The 26,778-nt window shown below is 41.1% G+C and overlaps 6 protein-coding genes across 6 annotated transcripts; 3 read left to right on the top strand and 3 right to left on the bottom strand.

The window, feature by feature from the left end:
- Positions 1–4,499: 4,499 nt before the first annotated feature.
- On the bottom strand, positions 4,500–6,641 carry MELLADRAFT_95557 (uncharacterized protein; the record flags this gene model as incomplete). The annotated part of the gene is made up of 13 exons (XM_007418079.1): positions 4,500–4,518; positions 4,593–4,935; positions 5,003–5,075; positions 5,142–5,241; positions 5,308–5,459; positions 5,503–5,554; positions 5,647–5,693; positions 5,773–5,822; positions 5,886–6,033; positions 6,093–6,144; positions 6,214–6,397; positions 6,478–6,498; positions 6,572–6,641. 13 exons carry the CDS (start codon positions 6,639–6,641, stop codon positions 4,500–4,502), a joined length of 1,311 nt encoding a protein of 436 aa, XP_007418141.1.
- Positions 6,642–9,460: 2,819 nt separating this feature from the next.
- MELLADRAFT_73571 (uncharacterized protein) lies at positions 9,461–10,328 on the top strand (the record flags this gene model as incomplete). Its single annotated transcript, XM_007418071.1, has 3 exons — positions 9,461–9,597; positions 9,678–10,213; positions 10,285–10,328. The coding sequence occupies 3 exons, from the start codon at positions 9,477–9,479 to the stop codon at positions 10,300–10,302; spliced, it is 675 nt and encodes a 224-aa protein (XP_007418133.1).
- Positions 10,329–11,865: 1,537 nt separating this feature from the next.
- Positions 11,866–14,723, bottom strand: MELLADRAFT_113407 (uncharacterized protein; the record flags this gene model as incomplete). Its single annotated transcript, XM_007418089.1, has 5 exons — positions 11,866–12,257; positions 12,295–12,418; positions 12,476–13,007; positions 13,081–14,554; positions 14,642–14,723. 5 exons carry the CDS (start codon positions 14,721–14,723, stop codon positions 11,866–11,868), a joined length of 2,604 nt encoding a protein of 867 aa, XP_007418151.1.
- A 355-nt stretch (positions 14,724–15,078) lies between these two features.
- Positions 15,079–15,850, top strand: MELLADRAFT_113406 (uncharacterized protein; the record flags this gene model as incomplete). Its single annotated transcript, XM_007418108.1, has 5 exons — positions 15,079–15,084; positions 15,237–15,336; positions 15,423–15,513; positions 15,595–15,713; positions 15,801–15,850. The coding sequence occupies 5 exons, from the start codon at positions 15,079–15,081 to the stop codon at positions 15,848–15,850; spliced, it is 366 nt and encodes a 121-aa protein (XP_007418170.1).
- A 1,108-nt stretch (positions 15,851–16,958) lies between these two features.
- On the top strand, positions 16,959–20,191 carry MELLADRAFT_45999 (uncharacterized protein; the record flags this gene model as incomplete). The annotated part of the gene is made up of 15 exons (XM_007418065.1): positions 16,959–17,055; positions 17,147–17,236; positions 17,328–17,361; positions 17,441–17,538; positions 17,651–17,786; positions 17,860–17,989; positions 18,064–18,131; positions 18,234–18,638; positions 18,707–18,893; positions 18,967–19,151; positions 19,242–19,322; positions 19,427–19,449; positions 19,528–19,544; positions 19,636–19,699; positions 19,830–20,191. The coding sequence occupies 14 exons, from the start codon at positions 17,181–17,183 to the stop codon at positions 19,858–19,860; spliced, it is 1,515 nt and encodes a 504-aa protein (XP_007418127.1).
- Positions 20,192–21,467: 1,276 nt separating this feature from the next.
- MELLADRAFT_113404 (uncharacterized protein) lies at positions 21,468–24,347 on the bottom strand (the record flags this gene model as incomplete). The annotated part of the gene is made up of 13 exons (XM_007418088.1): positions 21,468–21,486; positions 21,576–21,921; positions 22,004–22,076; positions 22,141–22,240; positions 22,317–22,447; positions 22,780–22,829; positions 22,901–23,048; positions 23,117–23,168; positions 23,251–23,431; positions 23,525–23,545; positions 23,612–23,801; positions 23,950–24,120; positions 24,213–24,347. 13 exons carry the CDS (start codon positions 24,345–24,347, stop codon positions 21,468–21,470), a joined length of 1,617 nt encoding a protein of 538 aa, XP_007418150.1.
- Positions 24,348–26,778: the final 2,431 nt, after the last annotated feature.

The raw sequence follows: 26,778 nt of genomic DNA, 5'->3' as shown, positions 1-26,778 counted from the left end.
CTCGCCGTTCCACAACCGGTTACGTGTTCAAATTGAATGGAGCAGCCGTCAGCTGGAAAAGCCAACTTCAGCCAAATGTCTCCTTATCATCCACCGAGGCTGAGTACAAAGCCACTACTGAGTACAAAGCCACTACTGAAGCTGGGCAGGAAGTTGTATGGCTACAAGGTATATTTGTTGGAACAAATCGCTTTCACATTATTTATTTCATTTTCTGACTTTATTTCTAAAATACAATTAATAATTAACTCTATGTAATTTGTGTCATAAACTTACTCACAACCATTTTGTCCGCAAACCTAACCATAAAGTGTATCGCTAATTTAGTTTATCAATCTTGTATCGTGAGAAAACTTCTTCTCTCTTCTTTAATCATCTCTGAAGTTTTCTCACTCAACACACTATCATTACAAATCCCTCTCCGGACAACTATAGTTTCCTTCTTGACATTTGACTGATTCTGTTGTTGATTGATATTGATCAGGGGATACAAGATCCCTTTAATATTATCTAACATATCATTAGGTCAAAGCGCTCCAACAATTCTTTGTAGTGACAGCACCGGAGCTGTTTCCTTAACCCAGAAATCAATCTTTCATGCCCGCACGAAACACATTGAGGTACAATACCACTGGATACGAGAACAAGTCGAGAAGAAAATCATCAAACTTCGCCACATAAGCAATAAAAATATGTATGCCAATACTCTAACCAAACTTCTTCATCCAGGACCTTTCCGAGAATTCAGAGATCAAACTGGCATCCACGTTATACACGGACAGCTGAAACAGGGGGCATGTTGAGAGACATATCTGTCTCTCACTATTTTACTCAGGTTTCAGCAGTAGTGAAAGGTGATGGATAACTATCATAGAATCATTACATACAATCCATACACGTGCCCCACATAAGCCACCTTAGCACAATAGTATTAATTTCAATACTCAAACCTAAACCTAGAATACTCCTTTATTCAAATAATGCGCCTCCTCCACGCATCATACAGACTCTTTTCCTTACCCGTTATTCTACGGAAGGAAAAGAGTAAGTCCCTTATAATTCTCTATTGTTTCATATTCATAAACTGATGTCATTCTTATAATGTTCTGTATTTGTCTTCTTTATTCTATTTCACCTTTTACTTACGGCGACGCTAGATCTGATAGCTGAAGCTATATGTGTCAATCTTTTCTCCTTAACTTTATCCTTAACCTGAAAACCATTATAGGTTAGAGGATATCTGATCTTTCCAAACCATATTGTTTCCTTTCTATCTAACTCTAATCCTCTTATCCATTTATTGTTCTCTCTCTATGTGTTTAGGTTAGTTTGTTCAGGTAGATAGTGACAGAAGGTGATAGAGGCTCACCTTTAGAAATCGTCACGGGGTATCAGGTGAAATATTATTCTAAACCCGTTATTCTACGGAAGGAAAAGAATCTGATAGCTGAAGCTATACGTGTTGATCTTTTCTCCTTAACTTTATCCTTAACCTGAAAACCATTATAGGTTAGTTTGTTCAGGTAGATAGGGACAGAAGGTGATAGAGGCTCACCTTTAGAAATCGTCACGGGATATCAGGTATTCAACAGAATTGTTGCTTTTCATGATCACTGTAAGTTTTGAAGATTGATTTGTTGGTAGGTAGTTGTACATTACGCCGACGTGGTGTGTCTTCCTCTTGATTGAACGTAGGTTTATTATCTTTAGAAGTGATAGAACCTCCTTTGGATGAAGATGCGGCTTTAGAGGCTTTTTTAGTCATCCTGGCAAGAGGCAAAGATGATTATGATGTAGATTGGGTTATGGTACTGTTTGCTGGTGTAGAAATAAAAGATGTTGAAGGAGTAATATCTTCTGTGCAATAAGAGGATGTATCTTCTTTGCCACAGGAAACAGAAGAGGATATATCTTCCTCTGGACACAAAGAATCTTCATTTGTCAAGCTAATGGCACCATCATAACGTGATGCGGCTTGTCCCATCCTTGCTAGAATCAATTGTCATGCCTCCAAATCCGATTGGGACTTAACCAGCAGATTAAACTAGATGGATCAAAGCGCTGGGCTTGGAAGTCGCTCTTTGGAGATTATTAGTGCACTCCTATATTGTGAAGTTGATGTGGAGTTGATTGATATGGAATCAACTTCATGTTACATTGTTCTCCGGTGTCACGGATATGTGGGTATATTGATAATATCAAGGTTTGTCGTAGGATTTCTCATCAAATCCAGTGTTTGGTTCCCAGTATGTGGGCTATTCAACCCTTGTTTGGTTGTTCGTCTTCATGGGAACTTCCTTCCATGGTATGATGAAACATCTGCGGTGTAATTTATATGCCCTTTCGGTGTATAATTGTAATATGGAACACATATTGTCAATTTCACACTGGGCAATTTTGCACCAAGGCAAACCTGTGTAGCCCGGCCCGGTGCAAAATTGATTGTTACCTCCGGGCCCGGTTTTTACACTGCAATTTCTTACACAGCAATTTTTTGTGTAAAACGTCCGGTGTAAAATTCAATGTCTTGCTCGGGTGGCAGATTCTTACACCAAAATTTTTACACAGACATTATTTACACGGACCAAAAAAATCAAAGGCTGTAAAAAATTACAAAAAAAAGCCATTTTTTTGAATTTTACACCAGGTCTGTTTTACACCGGGTTGGTTGGTGTAAAGCGGCCGGTGTAAAATTCTCCTACCCCTTATAAAACAACAGTAACTGTCTTACTGTATTTAACCTAATCATAGAACCACAATTTGTGTGCACTTGTAGTCCAAAGATTTCCAAGGTTCAGACTATATAAACCCTGAAAATTCAACCAGATTGAGAAGATCACATTATCACATTATCATTCAAAAACTACACAACTTTGCTTTTATTCATTTTCCTGGAACCTTTAAACTTTGCTGATCAATTACCAAACTTTATAGGCCTGGTTCTACATACCTTGAAACTCAAACCTTGTGTCTTGTTGCTTATTCTGTGTGCTCATTCAACTTTGTTTCTGATTAGACTCCATAATCAGTAATCCTTGTAATCTCCATTGGGTGGAATTACTTGTAAGGAAGTAGTCCTTGGGTACTGATTATATCAGATTTGGTATTTGTCTGATATAAGAAACTCTAAATCTATGGGGAAATCTCTATTAGTCAGAGTGTAAAGTTCCTGGTGTTATAATAGACTTTAACACCACCTTTTTTGACCTTGCTTTGAATAAGAAGAGGATCAAATTAGGATTGAGAACTGCAAGTCAGTTGCTCTTCTTTGTAATCATTGTAAAGACAATGATGACCCCAAACTCCCTGGGCTAAAGCCTTTGTTTAAAGTTCAACTAACTGAAGTCTTTACTTATTCCAAGCACAGACAGCATATTTGGCTTGGATGCAAATCTCCCAGGAGTTCTCAGATTTCAACTCCAAGGGAAGCTCCCACCGAGGATCCAATCCAAGGCAACAGCAACGGCCAAAATTTGCCTTGGAGGTATTCCTCAGGTGCCCTTTTCCTTGGGGGCCATCCAAGGACTCCTCGGATGTTTGTTGCCAAGGCAACTATGTGGGAAGTAAAGTAAAGCTCCTACGCCCAAGTCTCTATCTGTCCATACTTGTAGATATTGATCTGCACAACTCTAGCTGAAGTCAATAGATTTTCCACAACCTTTTTATTGAATCTACTAGCCTAACAGAAGCTAGTAGGCTCACATATACTGAGTACTGTATTCACTGCCTTCCTGGGGCTGTGAGTCCAGCATAAGTTGAGTCTGACTCAAAGTGGCATCCCTGGGGTACACTTTTCCTCATCACTCTAATGTGAATTTGCCTCAAAGGCTTGCCGCATTGCCCATGCATCACTCTTGACCTATGGCTACATAGGTTGTTTTGCCATGTTTTGTTTGAGACATATCCACACTTCAAGATCACGAAATTATATATATTGAAGAACATATGGAAATACCACTGTTTTACCAAGAAAAAAAAGGGATACAAGATACATTTTGTTGAATTGAATTGTGCAAAAAAAATTGGTGAAGTCACACCTTGAGAGCAAAACTGATCAATAAGCTACCAAACATTTTGCCAGTGTTAAAAACAATGTTTAGAAATCACATGTGTAAATAATTTCCTTATCCTAATAACCTTGCTTTACTAAATGAAGCGATAGAAATTTTTTGTGAATGTGCAAGCGATAAAAATTAGAACAATCAAGTCAGATCAGAGCGTCAACTTCTAGAAAACATCTCATCAGTACAATTTTTAATGACACACTATACCCTCAACGTGCAAAGAAATATTCAAGCAAAAAAGTAAAAAACAAAATGCCAACCAGAGCAAGCTACCCTGTATTTGACCCATCAAGCTTACAATCAATAAGCAGACCGCGATCCATCAAAACAACAGGAAGACAAGTGAAAGTGGAAAAGCTAGTTATCAAGATATCAAATAAAGCATGTTGCGACGTATGGGGAATTGAATCAAACTTCGAAGTATCGTATGCGCAATTACCATCCGAATACTTCACTGGATATACATAGCAAACGGTTCTAGTCAGTCCCAGATTTTCCTGTCTTATGAATCGATTCAATTAAACTCACGAGTGTAAGGTGATTCCACCTGCTTTGGACTCAAGCGAGCCACTAGCACGAGCCACGGCTTTTCTCGTGGCATTTATCAAAGTAGTCGGTCCACAAACACCTACACCTACACCAGATCCACGAGCCACGTTTCGGAAGTTCGCAGCCGTAGCTGTAGACTCAAGAGCCTCTTCAATTAAGCTTGCTACATCAACTCTTGTGGGAATCAGATGAGAGAGATGAATCGTATTGGCTTCTCTAGAGGCGATGGTGGATGTATAGATTCGAAAGCTGATCTCTAGGCCTAACTCCTTGGCGAGGTCTAAAGTCTCATTCACGCTTGCCGAAAATGCTTGTGCCATTCCTGAAGATATACAACATACCTTAAGCTTCTGGTGCCGAAAAGACAAGACTTAAACTGGACTACTTACCTAAGTCACGTAATGCCCAAGTAACATACACCTTTCTGGTCTTACATTTTCCTTCTCTGAAAGAACCAACAATCTAGAGAAAAGGGAATCCAAAAGATTAGAGATATGATGATGCAGCATACATTACACAATCACTAACATCTTCAAGCATTGCTGAACAGTACGTGAATCCGCTACCTCCAGCAATCAAAACTACCGTCTCATAACGAGCTAAATCTGCGTAAAAACTTCCATAGGGTCTGTCATGGAATCCAATGATGTTAAAATGATTGATGGTTTATTTGTAAAGAAGAAAGTTATCTTACCCTTCAATTATGACAGATACACGGTTCGGCTCATGTCCAGATTCAGAAACAAAGCTTCCTTTATCTTGGACTGATTTTTCGTCTGTCCATGGGATATGTACGACATTCTCTTTGCCTAGGACTTCAACAGCCTGAGTTAAGGTGATATGAGTCTTTTATTAAAGAAGAAAATACCCAAGTGAGTATGATTTATACCTTTGTGAAGTCTCCAGCTGCTTTTGCGACGAGTATTAGACTTTGGTCATGGCTGAAGGTTGATGTAAAACAAGTTAGCAAGAGAATTGCGCTCTCATACGTTGTCAAACTGGCTATGATGATGTACGTGTAGAAGAGACTTACTTTGCTGGGGATAGGCTAGATGGGGCATTTGCAATTGTGAAAGGATGCTATGTTCATTTGGTAAAGGATTCCGAATTGAGAAGTCAGAAGATAAAGATTAAAATTGTACGAGTTCAAGTTCCAAACCTTTTCAAACATTCGACGACCTCGCATAATGCGAAGGTAGACATGTTGTCCTATCGTTGACAAAAGTCTTTTGTCAGACAAAAGCTGACGAAAGATAAAATTTGTTTTCTAACCTGCGCGCCAACCATCGCCTACATTCTGCACCTGAATCTTCGTCATATTGCCGGGAACAGACTTTAGGATAGCTGATTTGAAACGGGTCTTGATCAGGAGCCCTTGGAGTGCATCGAACACTACGGCAGCAGCTGCTACGATGATGTACTATTAAAAAAGGAAGAATGAGTGCAAGATCATTTGCTCGGTTAGAAAGATGAACATACCGGTCTGATAGCAACTCGATGAAACCACAAAGCCACGAGTACAGTGATATAGCTTGATTTGGAAATTCAAAAGAAGCTTCAGATATTGGCTTTCATAACCAGATCGTAAGAATGTACATACCCAGCAATATGAAGGAACAGGAAAGTCTGATATAGTCGTGACCTGAAGATCTTCAATGAACTCAGAAGAATCACAGCCAAGGAAACCACAGCGATGAAGCCCGTTAATGGAGGACCTGCAAAGACGAGGAGCGGGGCACCCATCGAATGTCGCATGTAGAGCCATAGACCGTAATGTGCAAATGCTAGAGAAATTATGCATCCACGTCAGTCACATTGGTGAAGCTATAGATACGATCACTTCGATCAAATATTGAACACTGACCTCCCAGTATGAGGAGACGACCTGATGAAAGCAAGAAGGTACGTATTCAGAAGCGCGGACCAGAGTAGAAGTAGAGGAGGTAGTAAAGGCTCACCAGCAAACCGATGAATAAAGTTCACTCGCTCGTAACCTTTTCCTATGAGTCCAAAGGGTGAATTCTTCATGGACAATATGAAAACCAGAGGAAGGCTCGCAACGGAGATCCATGCCGGACGCTTGAAATTATGTTGCGGTGCAGCTAAGTTCTCGTACACGAAAGCCGCTGCAATGATGCCTAATAATATCTGATGAAGACGTTTTGGAGAGATTTACTTCGGGTTTAAATGATACACAAAGATTAATCTGGAAAGCATTGGATGATGCGTACCAGGAGGCACAGTATCTGGCCAATGGTGAGGTTGATCAAAGGCAGCGTGGGTAACAATGTGGCATTGTAGACTCGTCTAAATGATACAAACAAATACGAGGAGGAAGGGGGATCTTCCTTCGTAGCCGTGTTGGAAGATGGGCCTTTACGTTTAGCAGCAACTGCTTTAGATTTTTTGAGCCATACACCTGACTTGAAACGGCCTGATGAGAACCAGATGAAGATTAACGGAAGAGCTATCACAAATGCAATCTGATTGTGGAAACCGTCTCGTCAACATCAAAGGCTTCACTGGTAAAACCATGCGGAAATCTTACAGCGCAAATGGCTATCTCCGCCGCCAGTAAGTATTTGACCATGTCTTTAGACGCAAGCATCGCAAGAACCATAGGGCTCGGGCTGGTAGGCGCCGTAGGTGTCTCGGGAGACGACATCCCAGGATACCTATTTGGATGACCGAGATCATCAGTTTGATTAGCCATCTTGAAATCGGGGTATAAGACAAATATACTGATGAAGTCCTGCTTACTTCAGATGTGGCAGAGTCTATGTGAAGGATGATGGCGACAACACACTAGTGTTCACTTTTAGATTTTAGGATCAAGCTGATCAGATAAAAAATGTTCACTAAGGAGAGACGGGTGGCAGAACAGTGAATAAATCAAGCTGGGCAGAATTCCTGATTCTGACCACCACGATGAAGTTAATGGTTGGGATTCGTTATCTACCACGATCAATCGAGAAAGATATAGCACTTGCTATTGGTACCAAATGGAACAGGCGTGGGGGGGATGTAACTAGACATGGATAAAGGACTTCATTTAATATATGTGTCTGGGAAGCAACCAATGACACCAACATGCAAAAGCATCACGTTTTTTCGGGTGATATGTCAGATTCTATGCCACTATGCCTCATCACGACCGAAGGATTAGTCACCAATCACAGCACGCGGAGGCGGTCGTCGCGGGGGGATGGAGGTACGCACATTAAACTCAAAAACCCATGAAAGTATCTGTCAAAGTTTTCCAAAGCTTGATTGTCGAATGAGCAGCCCTTCAACATCCTTCAACTTTGTGCGATCAGCCCGCTTTCGCACGTATTAGGGTCCTTTCAGTGAGGGGTTTACTGCGTATATGCATGAACATAAACTTACTCTATGAGCGTATGGAGGTAACCCGGAGACCGGATCTCGCCAGCGCAATACGTTATACGAGAGATGATCTGTGTCATCTACCTCGGCGATTAAGAACAGCTGGTGTTTAAGACGAGATATCTTGGAAATCGGAATTCACACGACTGGGTGAGAGGTAAACCTTCAGCCTGGATTTAGATTTCAAGTTTGATAAGACTGTTTGACTGTCTCGAGCATTTCAGGAGAGGGTTCTGGTTTAGCGAAGAATGTCACCCTCAACAATCACTGCGCATATATGCAGTCCTCATGCCTCCAAGTACCCATGCTGACCGATCGATTTCATGGACGTTTATTTTTGGCTCAAAACCCACGGTTCACCAAACTCAACTATGTAAGTCCTTATCCTTTTGAGCTGGCGCAGGAGGGTTGCATAGAGTGGACTCCCATTTACAGAAGAATCTACATTCACATCTGCTATCACCAAACAGGATATCATACGAAAAGATGATCAACCCGAAGCTTCCAGTCCTTGTGTGTCTCTTTTTTGAGAAAAAAGGTGTGACGGTTACACAAATTTCATATTTGAGGGTGTTTGATTTAGTGACCAAGTGGATAATTCTCTTGTGAGGCAATAATTATGCAATGCTTCCTGCATCATCAAAATATCTCGCCTGATTTTCAACCAAAACAACTCTGATTTATAGTTCCGGGTGTTGAACACAGCCTCTTTACGCAAAACTGTTGAAATGCGCGAGAGAAATTGTGTGACTATCCACGTATCTTAAACTTGAAGCCCCTTTTCCGACGCGGCCAACGTGAAGCTTATACATATCTATTGGAGCAACAGTACGGGTTTATCAGTATATCTATTGGGTAGTTGGAAACACAGCACTTCATTAGAAGGGTGAAGGTATACACACCAGTTGCCAGTACATACCAACCCTGAAATTTTGTTGCTGAGAATGAACAAAAATATGCTGAATGTATCATTTCTCCTGTAGTCACTTTGGCTAGGATTTTGGGTCTCCGCCCTCAGCACTAAGACAAAAGGAAATGAGACTGCCAATATAGCATTTGGCGGCCCAGTTTGCCTAGAAGCTGAAATCTAGGGTCTCATGAAGCTTGTAATCTTCATGAAAGCATATGAACCAAGGAATTATTTGACCACAATGACATGGGATCCAGAGATCAAGCGGGGGCATTCTTTTTTTTTAAAGTGCTTATTGGCATTAATTGCATACAACACTAGCTAAACAAGTTAATTAAGAGAAGGACTATTTTACCTTGGAGAAACGGCCATATAGTCGGAGCAAGGGAAATATGCAAGTGTGGAATCTGTCGAGTCTCGACAAGGCTCACGACTGTGACGACTCGACGAGTGCTTGCCAGACTCGGTACCGGGCCTGTATTGTACTCGACATCGGATCGCGGTATGGTTCCAAAGTTGGATTGATTTGATAATCAGGAACATCACCATCAAGCAATCGTCGATTTGTCATGTCTGGCCATTCTCAATTGAACTTGGCCACTCGAAACTCACCTACCACTGTTGCTCTGATCACTAGTCTCGCAGCATCAATATTCCCGATCTCACTGATATGGAAATTCCGTTGGAATAGTACGTCAATTTGCATTTGATGATCTAGTCTCATTCTCAAGTTTTCTGATCCTTACTCATTCTTTCTTTCATTGACTCAGGCAGATTCGGGCTCGATCATCTTCATTTACTTCTTATTCAACTCCTCTTCTTTATCTTAGCTCTCCGATTTTCACCTCGGGCTCGGAACCAAGCACGTACTACATCATTGCCTGTACCTCATTCTCGCACCAAATCTCAAAGCAAGCCTAAAAGTGATAGTCAACCGATCAAATCAACCGATCAGAAGGAAGACGTGCAAGATGAACTACATCAGAAAACAATTAAGACTTTACTTGAAGTTGTGGAGCCCCGCTTACTTCCCGCTGATCACCCTAGGGGCCCTCAAACATCCGCTGGTCTTTCTGATTGGCAACCGATCTTTGCAGATGCACCGGAATCGATCCATGTCCTTCAACATCCCACTATTCAATCTCTTTACGCTGTGAGGACAATCATGGATGACGTGGATGTTGAACGACTGTCACGATGTCTGCGTAAGAAGAAGCAATGGGAATGGGATCGAATGTGTGAAGGTGGAGGAGATTTGGAAGAGAAAGTAAGTTGGGTACGATTAAAAGGGTCCTGGCCTATCAAGGTATGCCGATCTAGACATTTGATTCCCACTTATATCTTACTGTTTCTCATAGTGTGTATTGCCCTTTCGAGTGTCTTATCTCAGCCTAAGCAAATGGTCATGTACGCTACCAGTGTTCGCCTCTCACCTGAAACTCCTCTTCGAATTCTGTGCGCTTCAACCACAGTTACACATCCTCTGAAAAAGTCAGATGTAACGGTCAAGTACGCAGGGTATTTGATCGAACAAGTCTCCAATAAAGAATCGTCTAGTCAATTCACACTGGTCATCGATCTTGCTAGCTTTGGTAGTAAGTAATCAAAGACTTTCTTTTTCCGGCGTCTGATCAATCTATTCATGAGTTTATACTTTTTAACAGGTTTACCTACATTTATAATCAAAACTATTCTTACTAAATATATTCCATCATCACTAAGGTTGCTCCATCGCTTAGCAAAGACCTTCCCAGACTCTACCTCAACCGATCAAGAACCATTACCACCTCTATGGAATCAATCCAATCAAACAAAACAAGAAAAAGGATCAATCTCAAATGATAAAGTTGAAGAACCTCTTCAAGAAATTGTTGGACAACTTAAACAGCTTCTTTCCACTTTATCTACCATTCAACGATCATCACAAAGTCCAGAGGTTCGATCAAATAAATGGACAGATCGAGCTTGGTTTTGGGCTGGTACTGCTGGTTTGATGATGAGTAGTGGAATTGCTTTGAGGATTCTGAATCAAGCTCGCGGTCAACGAAGTCAGAGGCAGTGAGCATGTATCAGGAACACCTTTCCCATTTTGATTTGTTGTTGAATTTGTCGTTATTCGATTGCTATTTTTTGTATTGTATTTTACATTTAAAATGGCAACAGTCAACTTGAAATATATAATATAAAGAGAGTTGTCGAGTTTTAGATACACGATTGAACCCTCTCGTCTATCCTTGATGGTGCTGCCTCTTGAGGGAAGCTTGGCAGTGCTCATAGTTCATGTCTTTGTAGTACACTGTGAGTGCACTCACATTTCCGTACTAGTTGTGTGATCATTACAACTTCAACTCCGGGGTGTTAAAGATCTCGTCCATCATGTGATGAGGGTATTGTCATGCTTGCTTGATATTCATTAACAGTTATATCAGGTCGCGCAAACAATTCGGTAGCGAACAAGTTTCGAATCTAGTTTCCATTTAGATTGAACAAGCCTTTCTTTGAGTGGAATTAGTTTATCATCAATTTATGTACCCTTAAAGGATCCATCTTACAATATGGTGTATAGTTTACAAAAAGATTCGGACTTGTTTGTATCATGAGCCTTTTTCATAACATTGTTGAAGATGTAATGGGTTTCGTTGAAGCTTTTGCTCAATCAGATTGTTTTTTCGGGGTCCTCTTTCCGTGCGAGCTCTTTTTGAAAATATTTCTTGTATGGGCATTAGAATAGAATGCCGCTCAGGATGATGATCGGTGCTAGCTTATGGCCCTTGACTTCATCTAATAGCCGAATTGAAAATGTCGAGTCTGGAACATGCGGGCTAGTGATCGGGTGACAAGAGTCGAACAACTGTTGAACGAGTAGTGTTGGTTTCAGCACAATCAGTTTGATATGATCAAACCAAACAAAAGTGAGCTGACATTACCTGCTATAACAACCAAAAAGATGAATCTAAATCACGCTCGGTGATCTTTCCACTCTTCCCAAGACCTCTTCTTTATGACCGCGTCGCCTAACTTCAACCCTTTATCCTCTTGCTCCCATACATCAGTTCTCCAGATAGAAACGTTCCACTCTTTCATCTCTTCAAAAATATCTTTAGACATCCAAAATGTGACTTCCTGTGCGTTGACATTCAAATGGAAGGTGCTCATACACCGTAGGCCCCTATCTCTGAGCTCAAGCAATTTCGAGTCCATGTCCGTTATATCATCAATTAGAAATGGTCGTAAACATTTAGGTGGCTGTCCAAAGGTCTGTTCATCATGGAAAACCAGCATCGAGTGTGGCACTTGACCGTCGCATACGTTCAAATCAGGAAACTTGACGGTATACTGTACAATATCCTCTACGCAAGGAACGTAGGAAGGCAAGACAAGTCCGACGTTCAGAAGGGAGCGCCATAGTCCGGTCAGGGTCGCGAACTCCAAAAGCCACGGTGTCGTACAAAAGGATTGTGCTGGGTAAGATGTGTCGACATCTTTGGTTGTAAGAACCTATGATGCAATACTACATTAGTAAACAAACCAAAACAGATTCATATCACGTTTAATCAATGAGACTGACCTGTTGCAGTGGCGGGCGGGCAGTGGTGGTGATCTTGCCCGAAAAGATGGAGTCGATCAAATTCGAGATCCAGTGAGCTGGGTATCCCAATTCAGACACGTGCTTCAACAAGCGAAGAAACGCAGTCATATTGAGCGGAGCGAAAATGAGTGCTAGATCACTGTCACCCCTGACACGTGGATAAGGCACACATATTTTAAGGAAATGTGTGTAGAGCCAGTGTAAAAGCTTTGGTTGAGGCATACGCTGCTCAAAGGTCAAGGATTGCTGTGGGATACGCTCCCAGAGGAAGTACTGCATTGAGGGCATCGGACCTGCGCTACTTTCGGGAGTTGCTGGGGATAGTTTGAGATGAAAGTGAGACTGGACCAATTTGAGATCGTACATAACAAGATATTCGCAGAGAAACTGAGAGAGGGTTTTGAATGATGCTGGGTTCCGGAGGTTACATGAGACAACACCTGTTCCTGGACCATGCTCAAGGAGCGGCACACCATACAGAAAGGACGTGAGAGGACCACCAACATAATCGCTATCTAGCGAGGATTCAGATCAGATGATTGGCTCTGTTTGATGGAGAAGGATAAACCAAGATCTTGACTTACGGAATATTGCTCAGGTGGATAACATGGTATTTGTGGGGTCGCTTTGACAATAACAAGCAATCCTTAGATTTGGTCTCTGTGGTACGTGAAAGAGTTTGATATCGCATTTTCTCGAGGCAATCGGCCATCTCCCCAAGGCAGACCTCTACCAACATACGGTCACGAAGGCCATGGATGGCTTGACCGACCATCATAAAATAAAATTCCGCAACGTTCATGAGCATTTTCCCGTCTGATATGGTGCTTTCTGGTTGACCCAAGCCTTTCATAAGATTCCCGAATACTTCGAACGGTGTAAAGCTCGTTTCTGGGTGTGGTAGATGTCCAGCCACGGCGTTTTCATTCTCCCACACGATGTCCGCTAGGGTGATGTTGGGTTTCCATGTGTTGTCAATGTGTGAAGATATACGCGCCTTTTCGCTACTATCCTTGTTTTTGACATAGTTTCGGATCATCTTGACTAGGTCCATATCATGCTCAATTAGCAAATGGTCATCAGGCAAGACAATTGAGAAGTCTTCATAGACACGCTGATCTAACTCAAGTTGAGGAAAAGGTGTGTATGAGTTTGGATCAGGACGTCCAAATGTGCTCATTTTCCCCATCTTTCTTGATAAGTTATCTTGTTTTGTGAGCTCGCGAAAACGTTGAGTTGAATATGATTCAGTTGGCCCTAGTCTCCAGGATTCGAGACTAGGTCGAGTATCGACCTGGACCGCGAGAGGAATGTAAACCCAGGAGATTGGTTGCTCGGAATTGTCAAAGGAGTCTAGAAGTCGTTCAATGACAGCTTGAATTCGGTCCCAAGCATAAGCGGGCATCACATGGGTGGCATAAAGATATGATGCAACACTGATTGTCTCAAACAACTCCTGGCTCATGGTGTGTTCGTCTGTTAAGCCCATGGCGTGAGATATGTCGTCCAAGAGGACGAATAAAATCAAATCCCGAGCGATTGTAGCAGGTTTGATATCCAAAATAGTAAAATGGAGCCTTTGATTTGACTCGGAAGACTGAGGGCCTTCGAAATGATAATGTATCATCGTTTGTAGCATATTACGAGCATCGCCTACCCCGCAAAACATAAACGATGCAACTTCGGTTTCCTTCGTCGTTCCCCGAAGTGTCTGGCCGTACTGAGACTCCGGAACATCGTGGCCACAGGCGTAGTAGCTCCTGTCGTTGGTCAGGTAAGGCCTGTATCTCGGTAAACCCAATATGGCAGTGCGATGCGACTCTTTGACGATAGAGTCATCAGGACCGGAGTGGTAACGCTTGGCCTTGGTAAGACGTGTAAGCAGTTTTTGCTTTCGTGGATCATCATCGGTATCTCTCTCCAGGAGAGCTAGAGCGTTGATCGAGTATTGTGCGCTTTTCTCGTAGTCCCCTGCTTCAAAGGTAGCGGCGGATAGATTAGATAAAGGTGTAGGGTCCGCGGGAAGGAGCGCTGCAGCTGTTTTATAGGCTTCAATGGCTATAAAACAGTTTGAATCGTCAGTATAATTATCATGAGGAAACAAGAAGGTCACGGTAATCACGTGTAGATGTTGCGAAATCTTACCTTTAGTAAACTGACAAGCTTTGTAGTGTGCATTGCCTCGCTGACGAGCCTGCTCAGCGTGTTCGGAGTTGTTGGGCGACATCTTGAAATCAAAAAATCAATCAGCAGTCCCAATTAAAAAAGTGCCGAGCACGCGTTGCGCCGGAACGCGGGGCGCGCACACGAAGCTCTCAACAAACCGGCCCGCGTGCCTAGCATGCTTTTCAAGATTCAACTCCTGGCTCCTTGCACACAATTGTCCAGACTGTCTGCAACAAACTGAACGCAAGTTGTGTTGTTGAAATCTTGAGGAGAAATGAATCAAGTGTTCGCTATTCCTATACTATGTGAGTGAATAAGATGATAAGAAAACCTGGAGTCAGAGCCATTCCGAAAAACGGACCAGGTGAACTGACGATAAAAACCTTTCTCCAAAACTTTAGCTGGCTTTCCATCCCATGAAGGTTTGTTACCCAAGGTGATTCAACTGTTTTTCCAATCGGCTTTATTGTCCAAGGACCTATTTAATTACAAAACTAAGAAGTTCTCAATGCGATCATCTCAAGACCTTTGTTGGTCAGGAATTCTAACGAGTTTCGTTTTCTGATCTTTATAGTGGATAGCTCTGATCGCTCTAATCTCAGTATTAAATACCTTTCAAAACTTTCTGACATTAAAGTTTACCAAGAACATTTATAGTAAAAAACCACAACTCGGTAAGATCATTGACACAAAAAGATTTCTTTTCCAAAAACTCTTCAAAACCTGATTATATTTTTGAGACCATTGGATCGATGTATAGTAAATCCCCTTCAATCACGTACTTTTGGAGTATGGACACTTACATCTGGATTAATTCGACTCTATACCGCTTATAATATCAACCATCCTGCGTAAGACACTGGGCTATTTGATCTTTGAAAACATGTTTTTTTGGGGGGAGATGATCAAGCTGATTGATATGAATTTTTTAGATTGTATCAATTAACAATTGGTTCTTATCTGATTGCATTCTTTCATTTTGGAAGTGAATTGATCGGATTTAAAACTTGTCAAATTAGTTCTGGTTTGATTTCTCCTTTGATTGTAGCTTGTAAGTTTATGCTTTTTTTTTGATATTCCATTCCTTTTTTTTTATTTTGGGTTTCTGAATGAATTGATTGATCTTTTTTTTTCGTAGCTACTTCTTTGATTTGGATGTTAAGACAATATGATTTTTATGTGAAGTAAAGTTTGAATAATATACCTTCTTTATTAAAGTTCTTGAGGGTCTGAGTGCTGCTATGATTGTCAAGGTGAAGGCTTCTTTGAAAATAAATGTCTCTGGACAAATGTCATAAAGATGGCATTTCTTTGGTAGCTTTGTTAACATGACCCAGCTACTGAATCGTAAAAAATCGTCCTATGCGGGTTCTCGGTCTGATTTTTTCACTATTTGGCCAAGTCTTAGTTTCTGATCAAGGCAAAGCTTTCCTGATCAATGTGAGATCTTAAAGGAAACTCATGAATATACTTGATCTCTGCTTCTTTCAAGATGAATGATTCTGGAACAGACGTGTCATTGTCAAGCTCTGTCAAGCTGGAAACAATACAAGTACAAGATCATAGATGCCATGAGGTTGAATGTATAGATTGTTCCCGTTAGATTCAAGATGGACAGCAACCACGTAAGGGATTAGCTATCAAAGCAGACGTGATGGGCTGTAAGTTGTTGACTTTTGTAGATAACCTCTCCCTTTTCCCCCTCACCTGGGCTGTCAAGCAAATATGTACCCAAGCAAGGGCGATGAAGGTGTCGTATTGTTAGCGTAATGCTTTATTTCCTCTGAAGTGATTTTCTGGTTCTCAGAAATAGTTCGGACATGTCAAGTTATGCTCGCCTCTCGCCTTTGATAGGTATCATTAAATCATTTTGTAAAGTAATTGTTGAGCAATTCTGGACGGAGAGCATCATGTTGATATGGATGTGGTGGACGAAGCGTTGGATCAGATACATGTAGAAAATGTGTGATTTATTTACCCATGTTATTTGCTTTATCATAAGAATCGTGATAGGCACTAAAACAAACACAGACTGGCAAGTCATACCGCAAGGGAAGTCTGAGCGTCAAGGATTAGTTCAAGATAGGTGAGGATAACTCAAGAAGTTGGAATCGTGGGTGGTGGAGTGGAATTCGAAAAGGCGTCGGGTGTTACAGTTCTTGGTCAGTTGAAAGGTGTCACACGTGCGATAAATTAAATTACAATCAACTTGATCGATCAGATTGTCTGTTCCTCTTCAAATCAGTTTACCGCCCAGTCCATTTCTCATCATCACAGTCAAACCCTGCTTCCTCTGAATTTATTTATTTTTAATTACTTTCCCTTTGTTTCTCTCTAAATAGTCAACTACATAGCCTTCTCTCGATCAAGGAAGTAAAGAAGTAAATTTGTCTGTAAGACCTTTTCTATTTCCTTGAATGATGTGTCGATAAACAGTAACATTTATATTCTAAGCTGACCCTGTTGACTTGATCACGTAATCAGTCACGAAAACCTTTCAATAACATAAAAAGCAGTCATGAGTAACAGTTTACCAAAGTCGGTGGATGTGTTGATCATTGGTGCCGGTCCTACGTACGTAAACCTTGAAACGAGACTTTGGTGATGTCATCCGAAACTGATGAGTCAATGAATTCCGAATAATCTTAATGATATGTGAATACAGTGGATTGGGAGCAGCGAGACGACTACATCAACTCGTCAGCCGACCTAGCCTTATAGGGGATACCCAAGATTTCTATCAGGACTAACTTTCAATATTATGTCAACTGTTCACAGAAACACGCTTCTTACTTGGTGGTAGACGAACAGGCAGAGGCAGGTGGACTTGCTTCCACTGATGTCACCAAAGAAGGCTTCTTGTTCGATGTGGGCGGGTAAGTCAAACTTCTGAAAGTAGCCTCTTGATTTGTGTTTCATATCCTCGTATAATTTGGATTTTGTACTGACCAATTTATGATGTTATCAAATGCGCAAATCTTACATTAGTCACGTCATCTTTTCTCATTATCAATACTTTGATGATATGATTGCAGAAGCACTTCCAAAAGAGACAGACTGGTACACTCATCAGCGAATTTCATACGTCCGTAGTCGTAATACTTGGGTGGCTTATCCTTACCAGGTTAGTGTCCTACTTTTTATGTCGTAATATGAATTTCCCCAGGTTGACTCAACTATCTACGTGATTCTTTTAGAACAATATCAGTCAGTTGCCTATCGAGGATCAAGTCAATTGTATTGATGGTATGATCGATGCGGCCGAGGAACGCGCGCGCGCCAAATCAAAGCCCAAGTCGTTTGATGAGTGGATTGTGCGTATGATGGGTAGGTTCTTGATCTCTTGGGAATTGCATGTGATCGTGTTCAAATTTAATTTTATCGGTCTATTTGTATATCAGGGACTGGGTTGGCGGATTTGTTTATGAGACCGTATAACTTCAAGGTTTGGGCTGTCCCAACCACTCACGTGAGTTGGTCTCCATTGAATTCCCTCGATCACGAGTCGTAAATTGCTCCCATGTAATTTGGCTGATCCATGATGATGATTGATCTTGAACAATTATTATAGATGCAATGCGAGTGGCTTGGAGAACGAGTTGCTGCTCCCTCCCTCAAGCAGGTTGTCAAAAATACGCTCTACAAGAAAGAGGCCGGCAATTGGGGCCCCAATGCTACCTTCAAGTTTCCAGCTGAGGGTGGTACTGGTGGGATCTGGAAAGCTGTTGCGCGGTGCATACCATCAGACAAATTTGCATTTGGTCGTCGATTAGTCAGTATTGATGGAAAGGCTCGTAAGGCCTCTTTTGATGATGGATCGGTGATCGAGTATGGCAAGATGATCAGCTGTGTACCGCTTGACACCATGGTGGGAATGATCGAGGCTGAAGCGCAGAAGCCTCTTAAGCCAATCTCAGACGGTTTGGTTTACTCCAGCACTCATGTTGTTGGTTTCGGAATCCGTGGAAATCCTACGGTTAGCTCTTCCTCTGACGTTGACCGGACTTGCTCTCTGTACCCGAACTTACCTAGTTTGAATTTCAGGGAGCAATGAAAGGTAGTTGTTGGTTGTACTACCCCGAAGACAACTGTCCCTTTTACCGAGTGACAGTATTCTCCAACTACTCGCCCAACAACTGTCCAAAGACGGGCACGAAAATCAGGACGCTTCAGGCAGCTGACCCAGCCTTGAACGGTCAAATTGATCTTCAAACTGAACGGGAAGGGCCATGTCAGTACTTCTTTTCTCTGTCCCGAAGTCAACGTTGGACTAAATCAAGTTTGTGTGGGGACCGATCCCATAGATTGGTCACTGATGTTAGAGATCTCACAGAGCAAGATGAAACCAGTGGATGAGGTCAATCTGATCAAAGACTCGCTGCAAGGCTTGATCAACACGGAGATGGTTGAACCCGGCGCAGAGATCGTATCGATCTATCACCGTAAATTCGATCACGGTTATCCCACACCCAGTTTGGAGCGTGAGGGTGTAAGTATGGCTTGTGATTCTTTTATATGACATTGGTGACTGACCTCGCTTTTCTACCTTGGTCTTCATCTTCTGTATGCGGTTGTACAGCAATTGAAAGTCTTGTTACCAGCTTTGAAGGATGAGTTTGGTATCTGGTCTCGTGGACGATTTGGTTCTTATCGATACGAGGTCAGTACTTATCGATACGATGAGAGTTCATATGAATGAAGGTGCAGCTTCACTGACTCTCGAAATGTCCATTGAATTCATTTTTGGTGAATCACATTGATCAGGTAGCGAACCAAGATCACTCCTGGTAAGTGGCTCATAACGAGATATAGGCACTCCTTCGAATTGATGTTAATATACACTCATTCTGCATGCGCGCCTTTAGTATGATTGGTGTTGAAGGTGCGTTTGTCCGAACCTACCATACTAATCATCTGGAAGTTTGACACGCAAGGCTGACTTTGTTTCAATTTTGGTACGGTCGGTTCTTTAGCGGTTGATAACATCTTGTATGGGGCACCAGAAATGACTTTGAATGAACCTGATTGGGTCAACGGGTCAGTGCCTATTTGCGCCCTTTATCTGACTTCCGAAGCTCTGTGTTTGATCCCTTCGTCATATCACTTCAACTGATCGCTCGATTTTTTATTACATGCTTTTTGCCGGCTGATGATTTTGGTTCTACAGGAGGAAGAACACTGAGCGAAGGCTGGTATGATGGATCAATTTTGTTGACCCAGTCCCCGCTCTTCATCACATCAAGATGATGTGATGATAATGTCAAGGGAAAATTTCTTTTTTGGAATCTTTTGGATTTTAGAAATGGTGAAAGTAGATTTGCATAATAGATAATATGGTTTTTGGTAATGGAGGGCATAAGTTTTTAGTAAATCTTTTTAGCAGACATGGACAGTCGATGATGTAGAGGTGGTGATTAAATTGGTGAACTGGCCAATCATTTTCTAGAGTTAAATTGATGTATCAGATGATGCAACATAGGATCATAGAGGCGCGTCTTTGGAATACATCGTGTTCTTTTGTAGCGTGATTACATTGGGTGCACATCTTTAGCCTCTTTGGTGTGACCCCTTTCTCCCAAGCTTTGTGTTGGATGATGAGTGAAGGATCTTTTGCGAGCTCAAAGGTCAGACACTGACAATTTTTGATATATCAAGATCTTTCATAGGGATAGGATTCAACAGTTTCATTTGATGTGGGTACCACTCCAGGTACCAAAAGACAACGCACATGTCATCTGATTATATGTTCTGAATGACTTGATGATGCTTATGCTTGTGTCCCATGACTTACATCTGTCTGAGAAAGTGGTATGCAACACTATCAATTGCTTTTTCCGCTCATGAGGTTTGATTGGTTAGAAAAGTCATTGTTATATTCAACACAAATCAATTTTATATTTCTTTCTATTCACCACAATAGTCTACCATTTGGCTTGAAAATTCTAACACAGTACCGTAGCTTGTTTGCAAGGACATAAAGAGGAATATGGCACATGAGACGGCGTTCATAGCTTCTGAAAGGGTATGGTTTGAAGGGGCGTTCACTTAAGCAATTCCTGGCTGGAAATCGCATTCTACAAAATTTAGAATGCTGGCTTGGTGGAGAGTATGGTTCATTCTTGCATTTTAAAATTCACAGAATGCAATTTCTGGACGAAAATTGGTGAACCACCCTAAGCCATTTTTGATGTATATATGCGCATAAGTTGAGCCTTTCAATCGCAACCCTCCCCGCCCCTTCTGACAGACAACATGTGTATTGAAGTGATTTCAAAGTTTGGAGAAGGCAAAAAACCCAAAGTCACTATTGGATTGCTTAAGTTTTTTAAAAACCTATTGCCACCAACTTTGCTAGCCATGTAAGTCTAGAAAGCAAATTTTGCACACCAAGGAAGATGTCCTTGGAGGGATATTACCTGCACAAATTTGGATGTAGATCTGGCCATAAAGTCTTCTGGTGTGACTGAATATTTTTTGAAAGAAGTTTGATTGATACAACATAGACAGGCTGTTCATTGCACAAAGGTCCACATACACCTGATCATTTCTTTTAAAACATGTATTATACAAAAGCAATCTTAAAATGTCTAGATAGTTGAAAGATACAGAAAAACAAAATATGTGACACGGATTTGTATGAGACAAAGTTGGAGTTTTGGTTACGTTCAGATCACTTCCAGTCTAATCACTTGGGAAGGAGCATTATTAAAGATAGGGATGAAGGATGTAGATGAGATACAGATACAGATGACTGGGATAGATTTATGGATATGGAATTCAATTGGTGTTGAAATTTACTTTGTTTTCACCAATCAAAGGATTCACTGTGAGTTCAAAGAGAGGATGTTTAACACATCAGGGTATGTATCTTGAAAAAATTAGATATCATACAATAGAGAATGAAATTGCTTACGTGTGAAGGTTGAGACCTCCAACTTTATAAGCAAGGGTTGAATCTGCATTACAAACTGCATTACTCATTGCAGTGACCAACTGTCTAGGACCACAAACACCGATCCCGATCCCATTTCCTACTGAATCACCTCTACCTTCGATAGACATTTTCGTACGCTCTGAAACTGTTTGGATTAAAGCATTGAGATCTACTCTCGATTGGATTAATTTCGAGTGAATTGTTGGTGGAAGTTGTACGCTTTTCGATTGAGTTGTTAGGTGTATATTAAAGGTAACTTCTAAACCTGCTCTCAAGGCTAGTTCAATAGTATCATTCAATGATTTTGAGAAGGGCTGAGCCATATCTGAATGAATTTTTGAAACCAATGGTATGGGTTGTTATTTATTATCCTTTTGACGACAAGAAAGTTGAGAATGTGGACTCACCTAGGTCACGTAGACTCCATACAATGAAAATTGTTCGAGTGATAGCCTCTCCACGGACCACTTGACCCACAGTCTACAGAAAGGAATATAAATTTTGAACATGAAGAGGTTGATTAGTTTGAGGGGGGTAGACTGACCTCTTCGATATTAGCCATACACCAACTGAATCCACTTCCACCAGATACGAAGAGAACAGTCTCATATTTAGACATATCCGTATAAATTGATCCATATGGCCTGGGTTGTTTTTAAGAAAGGTAGATAAAATCCGTTCAGAAGGAAGCTTTGATAGAGATTTGAATGTTTCACTTACCCTTCGATAGCTACAGGTATTTTTGAGGTCTCCTCAAGTTGCAAACTTTCGAGGTTTTTGTCAGACTCTGTGTCTTTCTCAAATTGTTCTGGTAAGGTGATGTTTTTACTAAGACCTATTGAATATATCGCCTATAAATTTAATGAAACAGAAACATTCGAGTTCAGATCTTGAATAGCTTTTATTGAAGCTTATGCACTTGTTTTTACCTTGGTATAGTCACCGGCGGCTTTGGCAATTAAAATAAGCTTATTGTTATGTCTGGAGGGAGTAAATAGATCGAGTTATCACACTTATCAGAATCTGTGATAAAATGCTTGTTTGACAAGAGAAAGGAATGATACGTGCAATGTTGATGAAGTACTAGCTGGCGCATTTGCGATGGTAAAAGGATGCTGTAAAGACCAAGATATCTCGAATGAGCATATAAGAAGAATATGATAATTAATGGTGCCTAACGCACTTTTTGCAAAGCTGAGGTACCTTTCATCACGCGAAGATAGACATGTTGACCTGTTGTAATGAAGATCTTTTTTCAGTTTACTTATCTATAATTCTTGGAAATCAAAAGGCTTTCTGCTCACCAGCGTGCCAACCATCTCCTAACTGGTCCACTTCCACCTTAGTCACCTGACCAGGTAGGGCGGTCAGAGTTGCTGAACGTAGACGGGTTTTGAAAAGGTAGACCTGTGCTATATCAATCACAAGGGCAGCGATTGCCACTCCTACATACTGACTCGTCGAAAGTCGAGTTAGTCAGCATCCTTCACAGGTCTTATAGATTAAAAATTGTAGCTTACAGGAAGTAACGTCTTGACGTGTAGCGCAAGGGCCACTAATACAATCAAGTAACTTTAGAGAGAATGATACACGATAAGTTCACATCCAGATCAACAGGGGATGGTTATGAGTGAAATGTTAGCTTTGGACGAACCTAAGGACGTGTAAAACAATAAAAGTTTGATAGAAACGAGCTCTGATAGGTTTCAAGGAGCTGATCAAGATGATCACAAAAGCTAACAAGGCCACTAGGCCGGACACAATAGTGGTTCCGAATGAAACTTTTCCTCCTGATGTCAGTTTGAGGTTAAAATAAATTCCAGCATGAATAAGGGCTAAGGACATGAGCAGAAGTGATATATGGTAACTTGGTCAACTTAATGAGGTCAAAGATCGAAATTTAACCTGCATAGAGTAAGATAATTTACCTGCGATTATAAGAAGCCGAGCTGAATAAAAATGATGAATGAGTCAAAGTATGAACTCGTATGGAACTGAGATAGAATATGACCTACAGATAAAGCGATGGATGTAATTAACACACTCGTATCCCTTTCCCAAGATTGCTAGGGGAGTATTTTTCATAGCAAGTATATAAACAAGTGGTAACAAGGTGGCCGCCACCCATCCCGGTCTTTTAAAATTCGATTGAGAAGTGTGAAGGTTTTTGTTCAAAAGTCCAAATAGAAACACGACAAAAATAGCCTAGGCATGCAAAACAGGAAGTGTAAGCCTCTGAGCGTATTGAGTGGAGAAGATGGGACGATCTCACGAGTAAGAGTAGAAATTGTCCTATTGTAAGGTTGATGAAGGGAATGACGCGCAAGAAGGATGTGTTGTAAAATTGGCGAACCCAAATGGGATTGATGGATTGAGGTATTTTTTTATTCGGACTTATGCGTGAGTTTGTTAAGGATCTGCTCTGAAGGGTATCTCCAGTATAAGTTTTTAGAGTCCAGCCTTTTTTGATCCGACCTGGGACCATATGCATATAAACCAATGGTAATGTTACAAACATCACCACCTATATAAACACAAAGCAAAGTTTGATAAAAGTAAATAGCCATGATGAGTCATTTGTGCAAAGTGAATGAACACTGGATTGAGGTGACGCACTAGAAAGATCACTGCGAAAAGGATAAACATGGTCGAACTTGTCGCTTCCGAGGTTTTGGCCGCAGCCATCTTCGCCATTGCAGTTTTTTGAGCGGCGGACACATCGTTTTGAGCTGGGGGGTCGGCGGATGACATTTTGGATATGGAATCCTGCACACAGTCTCTTGAAAGATGGTAACTTTAAGCAAACAGATAAAATACAAAGCTGACACTGTCGTGGCAAAACCGAGGCAAATGGTGAGGCCTGGCAAACTGATTTACAAAATTAACTCTAGCTTTGTCTGAGTATGAGTTTTCGAGAGGATTCCTGCGGCAGTCGAGATGATATTTCAATCAAGTGGTGATTCTGTGATAAAATGTGGAAACCTCTAGGTATAACGTTAACGGAGAAGTACTGACACACTCGAAAAACAAGAAAAATAAAAAGTTGACTCGTTCGAAGCAGAATCACAGCAATCGAACCATTCGCATCAATGGGCCATTTCACCGAGTAAAAGGCTCAAGGAGGAAGAATCCGTGGCTCAAGGAGTGTTTGAGACCAATGTTTAGCGGAGTTTCTCTAACTTGTCCCATAGAGGTCAAGTCTATTGCAAGCAAGCAAGAACACCATTCGACTCGTCTGAACCGCATACATACATGACATGATGGATTCACATCCTTCGCGGTCTGAACAACTGATTATGTTAGCTTGGCAATAAGAAATTTGGCAAAACCTCAACCCTTCCTTGATCAATCATCGGCCATCAATTCAGCGATATGCTAAACCTACTTCGAACATCATTCTGACTTGAAGACTTCGATCCGACTTCTCCCTTCGGCGGTTGTCCATCAATGAAGTTCAAAGGTCGACACTTCAAGTTCTGCCACGGCCAGGAAAGTTGCTGCAAGGGATGCGGATCGATGCTCATCTCGATGAGTGCCTCGCAAGTCTGGATGAAATGAGCAAGTATGGTGTACGTGTAGACTCATACTGACATATAAACATGACATGGGTAAAACATGTAATTTTTCCATGTCATGTTTGGTTGAAATTCATCCCCGAGCCAAATACCGTACGACACGACTCATACTGACACACATCGACATGGATTTTTGATTTAAAAAAACCGTGTCGTAACATGAGTCATGGCGGACGGTCTGATGGCCGAGAAGTGCCATACTGACAAAAACATGACACTATCTTGCATCTAATAGCTTTACCCGATTCACCACCGGTACATAGTCAACCGTTCCCACCTACCAACTCAAACATTCCCTCCTTCACTTTTGTTTCTTTGAGCAAGTATTTCAACTCCTTCTATCTTTGAAGTACTCACAATATTCAACTTGGAACTCATCAATTTTCCATCAAAAGTCACTTTCTTTTCTGTTCAATTATTGGACTGTTCTCTTTCTCAGGTTTAGATTCCTCTTCTCAGTCCACCCCCTTTCAATCCATTTGTTATTTCTTAGCTAACAATGGTTTAACATTTTTTTGTGATTAGGCACAAAAACAATCTCCATCTGATTCAATCGAAGTCAATCGCTTTCATCTGATTCAATCGAAATCAATCGTTTTCATCCGATTCAATCGAAATCGATTGTTTTCATCCGATTCAATCGAAATCGATTGCTTTCATCCGATCCAATCAATATTGATCATTTCCAGACTCCATCTGATCCAATCAAAATCGATTGTCTCCATCTGATTCACCTAAACTCAATCATCTCAACTGTTCATCATTCAATCAAACCAAATTACACTGAATCTTTAGTTTCTAATCAAAACAATCAAAACAAGCCATCTCATTTATTAAATTCAAAACAATTCATTTCAATTTCTTCAAAGTAATGCAAATTTTTTATCTTTAGATTCATCCATTTAAATCACAATGATGATGTGAGATAAAACTTAATTCTTTCTTCCATGATGGTCAGATACCAGTACACGCAGAAGTCTCACAGGCCAATTTGATAGAGGATGGAATCAGATCTTGCATGTTCATTCTTCACTATGTGAATGCGGAACTACTTGATCTCCATTCCTCTATCAAATTGGTTTTGGATCATGATGATTCACGGTCACTGCTGAGGTTCAACTGTACCTGTCATCCCCAAGACTGGGTTGGCTTCACGCACCAGATTCTTGTGGGTAGGGTTTGACGCAGACCTTACGCAAGCCTAATTATCATGATCCAAGTGTGGGATGGACACTGAAAGTGGGTGGCTATCTGACTATAAGGAATCTTTAACTGATGAGATTTTTCTGTGGATCAGTGATAAGGAGAAGTATAGAACATGAACAAGAAGTCTGCGTCATTTTTAGATGTTTATTATTGTTTCTCTCCTCAAATTGTTTCTTGATTTATTTCCCTAGTTCTAACTTGTAATTCACTTTGCACTTGTTCTAATTTATAATTACCTTTGCAAAAGAAGATGGGGCCCTAGATAAGGGCCCTTTTGGAACTCTTGCCAAAAAGTGTTACACAAAAACACTTTTTTGATCCACTGCTTTTTTAAGGGGCAGATCCAAAAAGCTAGAGTCGGTTCTACGCTTTACCAAACAGTCAATCAAAAAGCTTGACAT

Source organism: Melampsora larici-populina (assembly GCF_000204055.1).
Source record: "Melampsora larici-populina 98AG31 unplaced genomic scaffold MELLAscaffold_84, whole genome shotgun sequence".
Taxonomy (NCBI): Eukaryota; Fungi; Basidiomycota; class Pucciniomycetes; order Pucciniales; family Melampsoraceae; genus Melampsora; species Melampsora laricis-populina.
Note: the sequence above shows the minus strand (reverse complement) of the source record. Positions and strands in the feature narration are given on the sequence as shown.